Source organism: Peromyscus californicus, unplaced genomic scaffold (assembly GCF_007827085.1).
Source record: "Peromyscus californicus insignis strain IS unplaced genomic scaffold, ASM782708v3 Scaffold_4__1_contigs__length_199733344, whole genome shotgun sequence".
In the NCBI taxonomy this organism is placed as follows: domain Eukaryota; kingdom Metazoa; phylum Chordata; class Mammalia; order Rodentia; family Cricetidae; genus Peromyscus; species Peromyscus californicus.
The window spans coordinates 52,453,759-52,469,038 of record NW_026294562.1 but is presented as its reverse complement, the minus strand read 5'-3'; the positions used below and the strand labels follow the sequence as shown (position 1 = coordinate 52,469,038).

General features: G+C 46.9%; 1 protein-coding gene across 1 annotated transcript; it reads left to right on the top strand.

Moving 5' to 3' along the window:
* Window positions 1-444: 444 nt before the first annotated feature.
* On the top strand, window positions 445-12,835 carry Eef1g (eukaryotic translation elongation factor 1 gamma). The gene is made up of 10 exons (XM_052713707.1): window positions 445-556; window positions 1,570-1,728; window positions 2,568-2,631; window positions 2,783-2,925; window positions 3,257-3,400; window positions 5,919-6,048; window positions 6,332-6,539; window positions 11,992-12,164; window positions 12,254-12,378; window positions 12,598-12,835. The coding sequence occupies exons 1-10, from the start codon at window positions 545-547 to the stop codon at window positions 12,754-12,756; spliced, it is 1,317 nt and encodes a 438-aa protein (XP_052569667.1). The 5' UTR covers window positions 445-544; the 3' UTR covers window positions 12,757-12,835.
* Window positions 12,836-15,280: the final 2,445 nt, after the last annotated feature.

Genomic DNA, 15,280 nt, shown 5'->3' with positions numbered 1-15,280 from the left:
AATTGGTCCGGTCCCCTTTGTTGTAGAAGTTAACAGGAAGATCGTTTAATCAGAGCAGACCTACTTTCAGATGTTTTCGGCCATGGGCTCCGGCTGGACAGACATATCCCTTAATAGAAAAACCCGAAAAGGAACAAAAGGAATTTCGTAAACTGCCACCCCTTTCTTGCCGTTGTAGTTCGTAATAGGATACAGCTACGAGCGGTCGAGGGGCGGTGCTTCCGCCGGGTTCTCACACTCTTCCCGCCCTCGGTGAGCTCTGTCTCCTATTAGGCTTCCGATTGGTCGGCCACACGGCCGGGGCGGGCCTGCCCAGAGCCATACTACGCAGGCGCCAGCTCTTTGCGCTCCGGGCCGTGGGCCCCACCCCTTTTTCCAACTCAGCGCGGCTGGAGACGGAACTGTCGTGCGTATGCCTTTTATGCCGTCCTCGCTTTCCGGCCGCTGTTTCCGCACGCTGTCCCCTTACTCCCTCCCTTGTCTCCCTGGCGGCTTACTTTGCGGCAGCACCGACAGCCCCACCCCCTTTCTCTGCGGAATCACCATGGCGGCTGGGGTAAGTTTGCCGGCTCCGGTGATCCAGGTCACCCCATCCACCGCCATCCTTTAACTGAATCGGGTCAGTCGGCGCCGGGAGAGTTCCAGACCCAAACGGAGAGCCGATCTGGGGTTCACAGGCCGTGCCGCCGGAGAGCAGGGTCCCTAGGGCCTGGAGGGGAACTGAGGCTGGGGCTCGGAGGCCAGAGGTGGAATGTTCTGGGGTTGAGGAGGAAACAGATGATGGGTCTCCACTGTCTAGGTCTTTAAAAAGTGGTTCGGCTGCACTGCCATTGTAAGGTGTGGCGCCTGGGCAGGTTGGTGGAACTTTTGCGACCGTTTTGTGGGTCAGCAACGGGGACAGTGAAAACGGAGAGGGTCTTTGTGGGCAGAGGCGACTGGCACAGTTAGAGTTGTCTTTCGGGGAGGTTTGGGAGCCAGAGGAATCAAGGAACAGTGAGGTCAGACCGTTTGTACCTCTCTGGTCAGGTTGTAGTAGGGAGACATCTGGGAAACAGACACTGCAGGACGGGACCAGAGAGATGTTAGAGTCGTCGCTTTTAGGAAGAGGAGTTGATGAGCAGCAGAGCATGCCATTAGAAATCAACGTGGCTCTTCTAGGGGAACTTTGAAATCTATTGGTGGACGTGTGTGTACTTTTGAAGCGTTACCAGCATGGCTGTAGTCATACACTGGGTCACCACGAATGAATGAAATAAGGACTCTGGGAGGCATGGGTGTGTGTGTATATGGGCAGATGGGAGTCTGGGGGCCCGGGAAGTTTGGAAGGGAAGAATGCTGCTAGAGATGTCCTTAAGGGAGGTCACATCTGTCGGCAAGCTTTATTTAGCAGCTGGTATGTAGTTCTGTTCTTGGTATTTCAGAGGACTCCGATTACATAGGGCATACTCAGTTAATTTGGTTCACCAGAAGGAGTAAAAATGAGTCGAACACATTGGACTTGTGTGGAAGTGTGGGGAGTGTCTTTAGGAGTCTTTTACTCATGTCCATTCTCCGCCCTTCTTCTCATAGACCCTGTACACATATCCTGAAAACTGGAGAGCCTTCAAGGCTCTCATTGCTGCTCAGTACAGTGGGGCTCAGGTCCGCGTGCTCTCCGCACCACCCCACTTCCACTTTGGCCAAACCAACCGCACCCCTGAATTTCTCAGAAAATTCCCAGCTGGCAAGGTGAGTAGGGAAGCAGAGACCCCAAGGAGCCCTAGAATCCTGTTATTCTGGAGATGGCCTCCATGCTATGTTCTTTAACATTGAAGTGACATTTAAAAAAAATTCTTGGGGCCAGGGATGAAAGGCCCCAAGTTTGACTGTCCAGGCACCTAAAAGGAAAAAAATCATTTTGAAGGTTTCTGGTAATCCCAGCATTCTGGAGATGAGGCAGGAGGATTGTGTTGAGGTCAGCTTATATACTCTAGTAAGATCCTGTCTATAAAGGAAAACAGTTGGAGGTATGTATAGTTCTGTTCAGTGACTGTCAGTTACAGACCTGCTTTATTTGTGGGATGAAATGTATTTTGGCAAAGTGTTATCTGTACACATATATTAAGTTTCTTGTGAGTTGGATACTTATCCCAAAGGGCTTGAGTAGAGCTAAATATCAAGCTGAGTATGGAAGGGGGCAAATGCTGAATGTGGGTTGTACCTAATTAATGCTTTGGCTAGTGGAGTTGTAGATGTAGACTGTCTGATGACATTCATACCTGAATATATTATTTATTTTGAGATAGGGTCTCACTAAGCCTGCCTGGTTTCAGACTCAGAGAATGCTGGGATTAAGGGCATGGGGCCTTAATTTCACATTTTAGCCATGTTTGAATTCTTAGTCCAGATACTGAATGCAGATTATAAGGGTTACTGAATATTTTTCATTTCTGAGTTTCAGATCATGTCAAGAGTTTGCATAGCAAGGGTTGTCTTAACATTCTTGTTTGGAACAGTTCAACCCTGAGAATTGGCTAGTGAGAAATCCTCATGTATTTTACGTATGTCTTTTCATTGCTTTGTCCCAGGTTCCAGCATTTGAGGGTGATGACGGATTCTGTGTGTTTGAGAGCAATGCCATCGCCTATTACGGTAATTTGTGGGGATACAGGATCGAGAGGTTCTGGGGATGAGGCTGTAGAGGTGGCTGGGAGTGATTGCTGTGGACAAGGTGGAATCATAGAGACCTAGGTTGGTTTTGGCATGATCTGTAAGTTCTCAGCTTTATGTTCTGCTTTTGCAGTAAGCAACGAGGACCTGCGGGGAAGTACTCCAGAGGCAGCAGCTCAGGTGGTGCAGTGGGTGAGCTTTGCTGACAGTGACATTGTTCCTCCAGCCAGTACCTGGGTGTTCCCCACCTTGGGCATCATGCACCACAACAAACAGGTGTGCTTTGGAACTTGGGGACAGAGATAGGGTCGGCTCCTGCATCTTGGGAATAGGAAATAAATAGATGGGGGAAAAGATGCCAGGGATGTGTGGCAGTGCAAAGTAGTGACTACCATCAGTACAGTGGGAAATAAAGTCATGTTGAGCATGAAGAAATTTAACATGAGTGCTTTGCTTCTAATACATTTTAAGTGGCCCTAGATGCTAATGATAGAGAGTGGGAGTTGAGCCAGTGCTGATTAAATGGCTCTTTCGTTCTGTTAGTTGGTGGTGGGGCCACAAGGAAAGGGACTTGGTACCCATTAAACTTGAGTATTCAAAACAACAGGCCACTGAAAATGCAAAAGAGGAGGTGAGGCGTATCCTGGGGCTGCTGGACACTCACTTGAAGACAAGGACTTTTTTGGTGGGTGAGCGAGTGACACTGGCTGATATCACAGTTGTCTGCACCCTTCTGTGGCTCTACAAACAGGTAAGGTTTATAAGAGAAGCCATGTGACAGGTGCTGGGGTACCCTGGGTTCTGCTTAGGACTCAGGCCAGTATTAATGGCTGTAGGAATCCCAGGATTGAGTACTATGGCTGTTTCATTCTAGGTGATGTTGCTTAGTTTCTTGGGAATCTGGGTTTAATTTAAAGATGGGTAAGTCTGCGTGTGGTGACTTAACACTTGTAATCTCACTGCTTGAGGTACTGAGGCAGCAAGATCACTCTGGTATGAGGCCAACCTGGGCTATATAGTGACATCAAAAATAAACAGCAAAAATTAAAGATGACTAAGAGGCAAGGATGGTTACTGCAGCATCAAGGACTTTTGGAGGTGGATCCAAGTCCCTGTCTTGGCTTCATTATTTACTGGTACAGATAGAGGGGTGTAAGAATTCTCACGGTTCTTTATTTTATTTTACTTTATCTGTGATAAATTCAAGGTGATAGTAATCACTATTTGGGTTGCTATGTTTCTTAAAACATTTAGGAAATTTTTTTCATTTGTGTATTTGCATGTATGTATGTATGTATTTGTGCAGATCCCAAGGAGTTGTGAGCTACCATGTGGGTGCTGGGAATCAAACCAGGGTAATCTAGAACAACCACCATTTTTTAATTTAATTAATTTATTTACTTTGATTTATTATTTATGTGCATTGGTGCTTTATCTGCATGTATGTCTGTGAGGGTGCCAGATCCTCTGGAACTGGAGTTACAGTTGTGAGACGCCATGTGGGTGCTGGCAATCGAACCTGGGTCCCCTGGAAGAGCAGCCCCATACTACTATCTTAAGAAATTCTTAAGTTTTATTTTTTATTTTTATGTCTATGGGTGCCTGCAAGTATATCTGTGCACCACATGCATTCCTAGTGCTCACAGAAGCCAGAAGAGGGATCACATCTCCTAGAAGTTGGAGTTACAGATGTAAGGCACCATGTTGGTGCTGGGAGTCCTCTGGAGCAAGTCTTCTTAACTGTTGACCCCTCTCCAGCCCATGCCATTTTCAAGTTTGCCAAAATAGAAGGGGGTGAGAGCTGAATCTTGTCATGGAGCCAGATCACAGAAGTCAAGAACTGCCAGTTCTCAAGTACTTGGGTTCAAGTAATACTTGAGCACTTACTAGCTGTGTGCTGTGGGCTTGGAAGCATTACAACGAGCCCTGTGAGGCAGATGGTCTGGTGCACAGTAGGAGCTTTTGGTTCCCACTGTGCTGCAGTTCTGGACCAGAATGGGTCTAGAGCTGCTGCTTGAAAATCAGTACAACATGTTTAAAAATAAAACCAGTAACCCGAAGGGCTGAAGAGATGGCTCAGAAGTGAAGGATTCAGGTTCAATTCCCAGTCCACACATAGCAGCTTATAACTGACTCCAGCTTAAGAAGAATCCAATACCTTCTGGTTTCAGTGGGCATCAGGCATGCACATGGTGCACAGATATAGACGGAAGGAAAACACTCATACACATAGAAATGAAATCAATCTTAAGACTTTTCAAAGAGGATAGTGGATTTTTCTCTGAAGGAGTTAGGACTGTCTGTTCCGTGCTGGGGTTAGGCTGTGTTGCTGAGCTACACTCTAGTCTCTTGGGTTTGGTTGTATCATCAGTGTAGGTTGTAGTTGTAGTGTGGAGCTAGAGTGGGGCCCAGTGACATAATAGTGTACCTGGAATGCTCTAGGTCCCGTTCCCAGCTTCACACATAAAGTGTCTTGATTTTGGGGTTAGCTTATTTAGCAAAGTAAGTCTAGTAACCACCCCGTTCCACCCCGTTTGGATGCTAGGTTGGAACTCAGTACCTTGTGCATACTGGGTTCCATTGTACCACTGAGTTACGTCACTAGCCCTTGTACTCTTCCATAGGCTCTGTTACAGACTTTTGTTGAATCTAACCTAAGAAAATTTCATTGACATGAAATTTAAAAGATTAACAACAATAGATAAGAAATGTTTGTAAAAGAGCAAAACAATCAATATTATATAGAATAATAGTATGTGAAGGAATAGCAACAATCATCATTTTAGATTGAACTGTAAAGGCAGAAGAGAAAGAAGCACTTATAATCCCAGCACTCCAGCACTGAGGCAGGAGGATCATGTTGTGGAAGCCCACTGGGGTTATGCAATAAAACTGACTGAAAAAAAAAAAGGAGACTGGAGAGATAGCTCAATGGTTAAGGGCACTGGCTACTCTGCTAGAGGACTGGGGTTCAGTTCCCAGCTCACAATCAACTGTAACTCCAGTTCCAGGGAGTCTGATGCTGTTTTCTGGCCTCAAGGAACACTGCACATATATGGTGCACAGATACATGTAGGCAAAATATCCATATACATTTAAAAAAATGCACCCTTTAAAAAAGAAGTCCTTGAGGAGATGTCGTAATTCAAGGTTGTGCTGTGTAGGGATGGGGAGGAAAGTGGAGCCAGAGGAAAGGGGCTTATGTTCTGGTCTGAGATCTGTTCACAGCCTTTCCAGTGTTGACTGTTTCTGTCCTCTCACCCTGGCAGGTCTTAGAGCCGCCTTTTCGCCAGGCCTTCCCCAATACCAACCGGTGGTTCCTCACCTGCATTAACCAGCCCCAGTTCAGGGCAGTCTTGGGGGAAGTGAAGCTGTGTGAGAAGATGGCCCAGTTTGATGGTAAGTCTGAAGAGACAGCATGTGATCAGGGTCAGGGTCCAGTTTGTTCCTGTCAAGCCCTTGATTTGTATAGCCTTTGACTTTGGTGACCCACAGAACATGGGGTATCAAATAGTAACTGACATAATGGAATGCAGTGTGTGTGATAATGTGTGCTTGTTCCTTGAGGCTTGTTTGGACAACCAAATGGTTGTTCCTCACCAGGATTATTTTTCCCTGCTTGCTGCCTGGTTTGGAGGAAAATGGAAAGGCAGAATATTTACTTTCTTCTTTCCTTTACCAGCTAAGAAGTTTGCAGAGAGCCAGCCTAAAAAAGATACTCCAAGGAAAGAAAAGGGCTCACGAGAAGAGAAACAGAAGCCCCCCCAGGCTGAGCGGAAAGAGGAAAAAAAGGCTGCTGCCCCAGCTCCTGAGGAGGAGATGGATGAGTGTGAGCAGGCACTGGCTGCTGAGCCCAAGGCCAAGGACCCCTTCGCTCATCTGCCCAAGAGGTAAGCATGTTGGAAGGCGTTCTTAACCTTTGTTCCTCTGACATCTGCAATTTTAGGTTGTTTGTGTAAATACTGATGGATGTAAGTGTAGTCCAGGTCTCATTGTAGTTCAGGTTGGCTTATGAGGCTGTGTGGCAGAGGATGCCCTTGAATTTCTGACCGATCTTCCTGCCTCCACCTGGAATGTCACCAATATGGAAGTCCTGTGTTTTGTTTGTTTTTGTTGTTTTTGGTTTTTTTTTTTTTTTTTTTTTTTTTTGGTTTTTCGAGACAGGGTTTCTCTGTGTAGCTTTGCGCCTTTCCTGGGACTCACTTGGTAGCCCAGGCTGGCCTCGAACTCACAGAGATCCGCCTGGCTCTGCCTCCCGAGTGCTGGGATTAAAGGCGTGCGCCACCACCGCCCGGCCTGTTTTTGGTTTTTTGAGACAGGATTTCTCTGCAGCTCTGACTGTCCTGGAACTCACTCTGTAGACCAGGCTGGTCTTGAACACAGAGAATCTGCCTGCCTCTGCCTCCCCAGTGCTGGGATTAATGGTGTACACCACCACTGCCTGGCTCCCTTCTGCTTTTCTTTTTTTTTTTTTTTTTTTTTTGGTTTTTCGAGACAGGGTTTCTCTGTGTAGCTTTGTGCCTCTCCTGGAACTCACTTGGTAGCCCAGGCTGGCCTCGAACTCACAGAGATCCGCCTGGCTCTGCCTCCCGAGTGCTGGGATTAAAGGCGTGCGCCACCACCGCCCGGCTGCTTTTCTTTTCTTTTTTTAAGACAGAGTATCGATATGTAGCCCTGGTTGACCTGGAACTCTTTGCATAGACCAAACTGGTCTCAAAATCACGGAGGTCACCTGCCTCTGCCTCCTGAATTCTGGGGTGCACTACCATGCCTGAAATCCCTTTTATTTGTGATGTATGACTTTGTGCCCCTGGGTGTGCATGTGTAAAGGCTAGAGGTCAACAGATGTCTTCCTATTTGGCTCCCCACCTTTTTTTTTTCCTTTTGAAATCTCCCACCAAACCTGGAGCTTGACATTTTTGCTAGACTGGCTTCTAACCCTGAAGATGTACTTATCTCTAGCCCTGTACCTTCGCCCTGGGGATTACAAATGCTAGCCACCATGTTCAGCTTTTGTGCAAGTGCTAGGGATCTGAATTAAGTTCCTCATGCTTGCATAGCAAGCAGTTTCCCTACTGAGCATGTCCGCAGTCTGTTAGAATTCTCTAATGGATGGGCAAAGGCAGGGGTTTGCCTTCTTTTTTTTTTGGTTTTTCGAGACAGGGTTTCTCTGTGTAGCTTTGCACCTTTCCTGGAACTCACTCGGTAGCCCAGGCTGGCCTTGAACTCACAGAGATCCGCCTGGCTCTGCCTCCCAAATACTGGGATTAAAGGCGTGCACCACCACCGCCCGGCCTTTTTTTTTCTTTTTTTTTTTTGAGATAGGGTCTCACTGTGTCTCAAAGGCAGTCTGATGGGCTTGCCTGTGCCTCCCAAGTGTGGTGTATGCCACCATGCCTGTCTTCTTTGAGTTTGTATTGTTTTGAAGCAGGGCCATTCTGTGCAGACAAAGCTGCCTTGAAGTTACAGGACCTCCTCCCCGTGTGCCCCAAGTACTAGCATTATGGGAGTGTCCCCAGAGTGTGGCATCTTTACTTTTCTCACCACGTTCTCTGCCCTCCCCAAACCATCTTCTTTGCACTATGCTGGTCTGCTGAGGCTTCATACTAGTTTTCTCCTTCCTGGGACCACTGGGGAAAAGCAATTAAAGGGAGGAAGAATTACTTTGTTTCGTGATTTGATGGCAACCAGGAATGCTATTTTATTGGTAGTTAGGGAGCAGAGACAGATGAACGTTGTGACTCACTGTCCCTTTTTATTCAGCCTGTGACCCCAGTCCCTAGGATAGTGAGACTGTGCATCCAGTCTGTTAGATTTCCTTGGAAACATCCCTAGGCATGTCCAGAAGTGGTCTCCCAGGTGATAAACCTAGTGAAGTTACTGAGAAGAGCCATCCAGGTTCAGTTTTGACCTACCCGCATTTTGTGATGTTTTAACGTGATTACCCTGTGAACCAGCATGTGGAAGCAAGCACTCTGGTGATGGCTGTGGGTGGTGGCTGGAGAGTTGTAAATGGCAGGCATGGACACTAAAGGGCAGGGATTTCTAACTAAGAGCCTTAAATTCTAGGTTTGTTTTTGTTTTTGTATGAGACCAAGAAAGCTTCAGCTCTAGCTGCTTCTTAAGTTGTGTGTGTCTGTCGAGGATTGGAAGGTGCTGGGGCTGGATTAGGTTTGTTTAAGACAACTGCTCTGCCTGTGAGTGAGTACATCTGCAACCCTGCTCACAGAACGCATCAAGTGTGAACCAAGTGATTGACTCCAGCCTTGCACTAGTATAGGTCTAACGAGCAAGATTTTGTATTAAAAACCTATTATGTATTCTGTTGTACTATAGACACTTAAATGTGGTAGGTCTGTATTATGGACAGAAAATAAATCAAGTAACAAACAAAATACTTGAAAAGCTCTGCTCCTTCTGCCTTTTCTCTTTAAAAGTATTTTTAAAATTAATTTATTTTGTGTGAGTGTGGGCCTGCTCTTGCCAGCCATAGAGAGTGCACTGATGTGGATAGAGTCAGTTCTTTTTCTACTCTGTGGGTCTTGGGAATCAAGCACCTTTACCCGCTGAGCCTTCCCTGCTGAGCCTTCCTGCTGGCCCTTATGTACCTTTCTGTTTTTTAGACAGATTCTCAGACTGTGTAGCTAAGAGTGACCTTAACTACTCCTTGTCCTCCCTTGTCTCAGTCCCAAATGCTGGATTGCTGACGTGAGCTACCACACCTCACTTCTCTTAGGGCAGCTCTGGCTGTCCTGGAACTCACAGAGAGATCTACTTGCTTTCTGCCTCCTGAGTGCTGGGATTAAAGGAGTGTGTCACCATGTCCCATATCCCTCAGGCTTTTTTGGTTTTTTGAGAATGGTTTCTTTGTAGCCTTGACTCTGTCGACCAGACTGGGCTCAAACTCAGATCTGCCTGCCTCTGACTCCTACTAAATGCTGGGATTAAGGCCCCTTAGGCTTTTTGATGTCATAAAATTGAAGTCAGTGGCTTAACTTTCATTTTTTCAAGGTTTCATTCTGGTCCCTTTAAGATCTCCAGCTAGATGAGTTTCAGGAGCTTCTGTTTATTGTTTTGTATATACATATACACACACATACATTTTAGGGTACTGGGTCTTGAAGTTGGGGCTTCACCCATGCTTAGGCATTTGCTGTGCCAGCCAGCTGAACCACCAGTCCTAGCTTTTTGAGGCAGGATCTTGTTATATTCCTATGCTGAGATTACAGATGCAGACCATACCTGATTTTTATTATTTGGGGAAAAAACAGATGGAATGTGAAAAAGTCTTCAGTCCTACCTTTTGGCTGGAAGGGGAAGTTTTGAGGTTTTCAGGCCCCTCATAAGGGTTGTCTGGTGGACATTTGGAGACCAATCTGGACCTGTGGTTAAAGGGCAGATTTCTGGCTTTGCTACAGTATAACCTTGGACCAGACTCATCATTTATCCTCATCTGTAAAATGAAAGAAAGGTAGCAGTATAATTTAGGCGTTGTAAGGATTGAGCGGAAGTAATGTGATACTTAGACTGTAGCTTTTGACAGGGTCTTGTGTAGCTCAGGCTGGCCTTGGAGCTTGTTATGTCTGATGAATCCTCCTGCCTCTACCTCTCAAGCACTGAAAGTGTGGTGCATACTGTCATTCCTAACTTGAAGTAATATTTATGCCTTGCTGGTGTGTGTGTGTGTGTGTGTGTGTGTGTAGTTAGAGTTTTCCTGCCTGGCCCACAGTCAGGACAAATCTCTCTTACCTGTCAGTCCCACAGTCTCTCAGACCCGACCAAGTAAACATAGAGACTTATATTGGTTTTAAACTGTATGGCCGTGGCAGGCTTTTTGTTAACTGTTCTTACAGCTTAAATTAATCTATTTTTATTAATCTATACCTTGCCACGTGGCTTGTGGCTTACCGGTACTTTACATCTTTTTTGTCCTGATGGCGACTGGCAGTGTCTCTCTCACCCAGTTTTTTGTTCTCTCAATTCTCTTCTCTGTTAGTCCCGCCTATACTTCCTGCCTGGCCACTGACCAATCAGTGATTTATTCATTGACCAATCAGCAACACATTTGACATACAGACCATCCCACAGCATGTGTGTGTTTGAGACAGGGTTTCTCTTTGTAGCCCTGGCAGTCCTGGAATTTATTCTGAGACCAGGCTGGCCTTGAACTCAGAGATCCTCCTGGCTCTGCCTCCCGAGTGCTGGGATTACTGGCGTGCGCCACCACCGCCCGGCTCATTTATTATTTTTTTTAAAGTTTCTGTAGAAGTTATTTTATGTGTAGGAGTGTTTGCCTGCACGTTTGTCTGTGCACCATGTGCTCGCCTAAGGCCTGAGGCGGCCAGAAGAGGGTATCAGATCCCCTGGAACTGGAGTTAAAGATGGTTGCGGAACATTTATAATTGGAAAGGAAAAAAAGGAACCTGAGCCGTGGGGGAAATAATACCTCCTGTGCCTGTGCTAGCTTTCTTGGCATCTGGATATCTGACTCTTGAGTATCAGGTTACTTTGGTAACTTTTTCTTTTGTTTTTTTTTTTGTTTTTGTTTTTGTTTTTGTTTTTTTGTTTTTTTTGAGACAGGGTTTCTCTGTGTAGCTTTGCGCCTTTCCTGGAACTCGCTTTGTAGACCAGGCTGGCCTCGAACTCACAGAGATCCGCCTGGCTCTGCCTCCCGAGTGCTGGGATTAAAGGCGTGCGCCACCACCGCCCGGCTGGTTTTTTTTTTTTTTGAGACAGGGTTTCTCTGTAGTTTTGGAGCCTGTCCTGGAACTCACTCTGTAGACCAGGCTGGCCTTGAACTCACAGAGATCTGCTGCCTCTTCCTCTCAAGTGCTGGGATTAAAGCTGTGCGCCACCAGGGACTAGAGGAATGGGCATAAAGATTGAGGTAGCTATCCTCTGCTTGTATTCTGGTTCCAGCCTGTGACCTGAGAAGGTCTGTGGTAGGGAGGGAGACTTAGGTGAGTTTGACTTGAGCACTGACTTGTGGTTCCTGGGAATGTCCAGGAGGGGCTAGAGAGGGAAACACATACTACCTTGCTTTTAGTCACCACCTGGGGGCAGCAGCCAGCTGTGTCATCCTTGCTGGACTTAGCGGATGCTCTGGGTTCTGGCTTCCTCATGCATGTCTAGCACTCTCAGGTCCAGAAATGTCTTAGCTCTTGTTCATGCCCCTCTAGCTTTCTTCGCTTATAATGCTATTAGTGTCTTTCACTACATTACAGGGACCACTTCCTTCAAAGCAGTAAATGCCAAGTAAAAACGCCAGTGGCCCAGAGATACTTTGTAGTTGCAGCAGGACTTTCTCCTTATTGGCCTCCTTGTGTTTTCTCTTCTCTCTAGTACCTTTGTGTTGGATGAGTTTAAGCGTAAGTACTCCAATGAGGACACCCTCTCTGTGGCGCTGCCATATTTTTGGGAGCACTTTGATAAGGATGGCTGGTCCCTCTGGTATGCCGAGTACCGCTTCCCTGAAGAGCTCACCCAGACCTTTATGAGTTGCAACCTCATCACTGGTGAGAAGAGGAGTGGGTTTGGGAGCAGGGAGATCAAGGTAGTGGGGACATGATTCCAGAGGCTGAATAGTCTCCCTTTTTCCCTCCAGGAATGTTCCAGCGATTGGACAAACTGAGGAAGAATGCCTTTGCTAGTGTCATCCTCTTTGGAACCAACAACAGCAGCTCCATTTCTGGCGTTTGGGTCTTCCGAGGCCAAGAGCTTGCTTTTCCGGTGAGGAAGGTCCTGGGGGTAGTCTCTTCAAATGAGCAAGAGTATAGGAAACTGGGGGTCTTGGGCCTGGGCCAGTGGGTATGGGGAAATGTTCTAGATTGTACATAGGAAGTGTGTTCACATCCGTGTGAATCTGATGTTTGAGCTGGAAATTGCAGGGATGTGGAGCCATGTCCAGTGTCTAACCACATGCCTTTGTACTTTTTTTTTTATCTCCAGCTGAGTCCAGATTGGCAGGTGGACTACGAGTCCTATACATGGCGGAAACTGGATCCTGGTAGTGAGGAGACCAAGACCCTGGTTCGAGAGTACTTTGCCTGGGAGGGGGCCTTCCAGCATGTGGGCAAAGCCGTCAATCAAGGCAAGATCTTCAAGTGAACATGTCTTGCCGTCACCTAGCTGCCTGCACCTACCCTTCAAGGGAGATGGGGGTCATTAAAGGAAACTGAACATTGAACCCTTTCCTGTCCTGCCTCCTTTGTGAGTGGTGGCTTCTTCAAAGTTGTTGCCTGTGCCTGAGGCATCACTGTGGCAGTCAGAAGTTTTCAGAAGAGCAGGAGTAGAGGCCTGGCCTCGGTTTTGCCTTTCCTGCCCTGCTTCCCAACACTGATGCTCTTCTAGCTGGGAAGATGGGGTACAGACTGGGTGGTGACATGGGGCTCAGTTACTACCAGATTCTTAGGAATTGTATTGGAGAGAGTGTCTGCTGATAACGCTGAGCCATGGAGTTTTTTTGTCATAGCTGTTGTCTTCTATATCTGTAGGGATTGGGTTCCTGGAGTCACCTCATGTCCTTGAGTCCTCATGCTCAGATACTTTCTGTAAATGGTGCAGATGTTTTCATAGGACCTACATATATCCAGTGCAGTTAAGTGCTCTACAGAAAATAATGGTGAGAAAATACCTGCTCAGTGTGTAGGTAGTTTTGTTGGATGTGGGTGTGCACATGCACTGTGGTCAAACCCAGGGCCTTAAGCATACTAGCTACCCAGTTCCCAAGTGTTGGAAAGGCTTATTTCCTCATGGGGTGGGCTGAGTGGGTGGGTGGCACTCTCCAGGCCTGCTGTTTAAGTGCTACAGATATGCTAGAAGACCAGCTGTTTGGGATAGACACTTGTTTCTTGGCTATGGATCAGCTCTGGTCATATCCTTTGTTTTAAAGGTGTGTGTGTGTACACACTGCAAGAATATGAAGGTACCCCAGGAGGCCAGAAGAGGGCGTTTGAGCCCCCAGAGCTGGAGTTATAGGCAATTGTGAGTTGCCCAATGTAGGTTCTGGGAACTAATGTAGGTTCAGGTCATCTGGAAGAGTAAGCGCTGAAGAGTAACTGCTGAGCCATCTTTTAGGTTCCAGTTTGTCTCTGAAACAGTTCTTGCTATGTAGTCCAGGCTGGCTGCAAACTTAAGACCCTGCCTCAGCCTCCCAAGTTTAGGATTAAAGGTGTCGGTGGCTGCTACCACCCAGGGATTGGTGTCTCTGCTTTCTAATAAGGGAAGTTCAGGGGTGGTTCACAGTAACTCCAGATAAACACATCTTGAGGTGTCACATCCAGTAGGTGTCACTCTGAAGCCTAGAATACCAAATCATTCTGATTTTTAACCTAATATTCTACTGAGGCCAACAGTTACTATTAACCCCCCACTTTGAACTTGATTTTAATACATTTTCAGAATTTTGGTGTTTTTTTTTTTTTAAGACGGTCTCACTGTAGCCTCGGCTAGCAGTGATCCTTTTGGCTTTCCAAGTGCTGGAGTTACAGGAATGAGCTACCGTATCCAGATGTTTCCTTAAGTTTTAATAGCTCACATTAGAAATTAGAAACAGCTGGGCAGTGGTGGCACATGCCTTTAATCCCAGCACTTGTGAGGCAGAGGCAGATGGATCTCTGTGAGTTCGAGGCCCGCCTGGGCTACAGAGTGAGTTCCAGGAAAGGCACAAAGCTACACAGAGAAACCCTGTCTTGAAAAATTAAAAAAAAAAAAAGTTAGAGAGTGCTCGCCTAGTATCTATGATGCCCTGTGGTCAATCCTGTACTGCATAAATTGGATGTGGTGGCCTATGCCTGTAATCTCAGCATCCAGAAGGCAGAGGCAAAACTGTTGCAAGTTTGAGGCCATCTTAAGTATTGCCAGATCACTCAGTGCTACATAGTGAAACTGTTTCTAATTAGAGGGCAGAAGGACAGGTTTGGTGTCACCCACCCTTCTGGAAGTAGAGGCCAGCCTGGACTACCTGAGAACCTATGTCAAAAAGCAAAGGGATCAGAGACTAGTAGGTGCAGAAAGTTGCCTTCGATCATCTGGTACAGGATTTTGTGTTTGGGTTTTCTTATCCCATACTTAGTCCAGGCATAGGAGAAGGATCTTGGAGGGATGAGGATAACCTTACTAGGGACAGGACTGTTTTGGATCTGGGTGTTTGGGCCTGCAGCTGGGGTTTTGTAAAAGAGTGGGTGGCTAGTGAGAACTCTAGTTTGGAATCTACATGGCTGAGGATGGGTTGGTTCTTGCTCCAACGCTGCTCCCAGGTAGCTCATCTTGAGTTGGATCCAAACTTGTCTCCTGTGCAGTTTGGCCTCCTGGATATTCTCACAGTACTAGATGCTGGTGTGGGGTGTGTCGGTATCTTTGTTGCTGGGGCCTCACTGAACCTGTCAGACTCCTAAATTCCATTTCCCACCCCACCCCTCTGCTTGTGCAGCCTTTACTCTTCCTGTGTCCGCTTCATCTTCCCAACAGCTGAGGCACGAAGGCCACCTTGTGTGCCTCTTGAGAGCAGGCCTTTTCCTAGGAGGAAGGCCTGGCTGTGGAGAAGGGTAGGCTTCCTTGGGGTGGGCCAGAGTATGGGCAGCAGGCTGCCTGGCAGCCATCTTGGTCTGGACCAGAGGTGTGCAGGGACCCT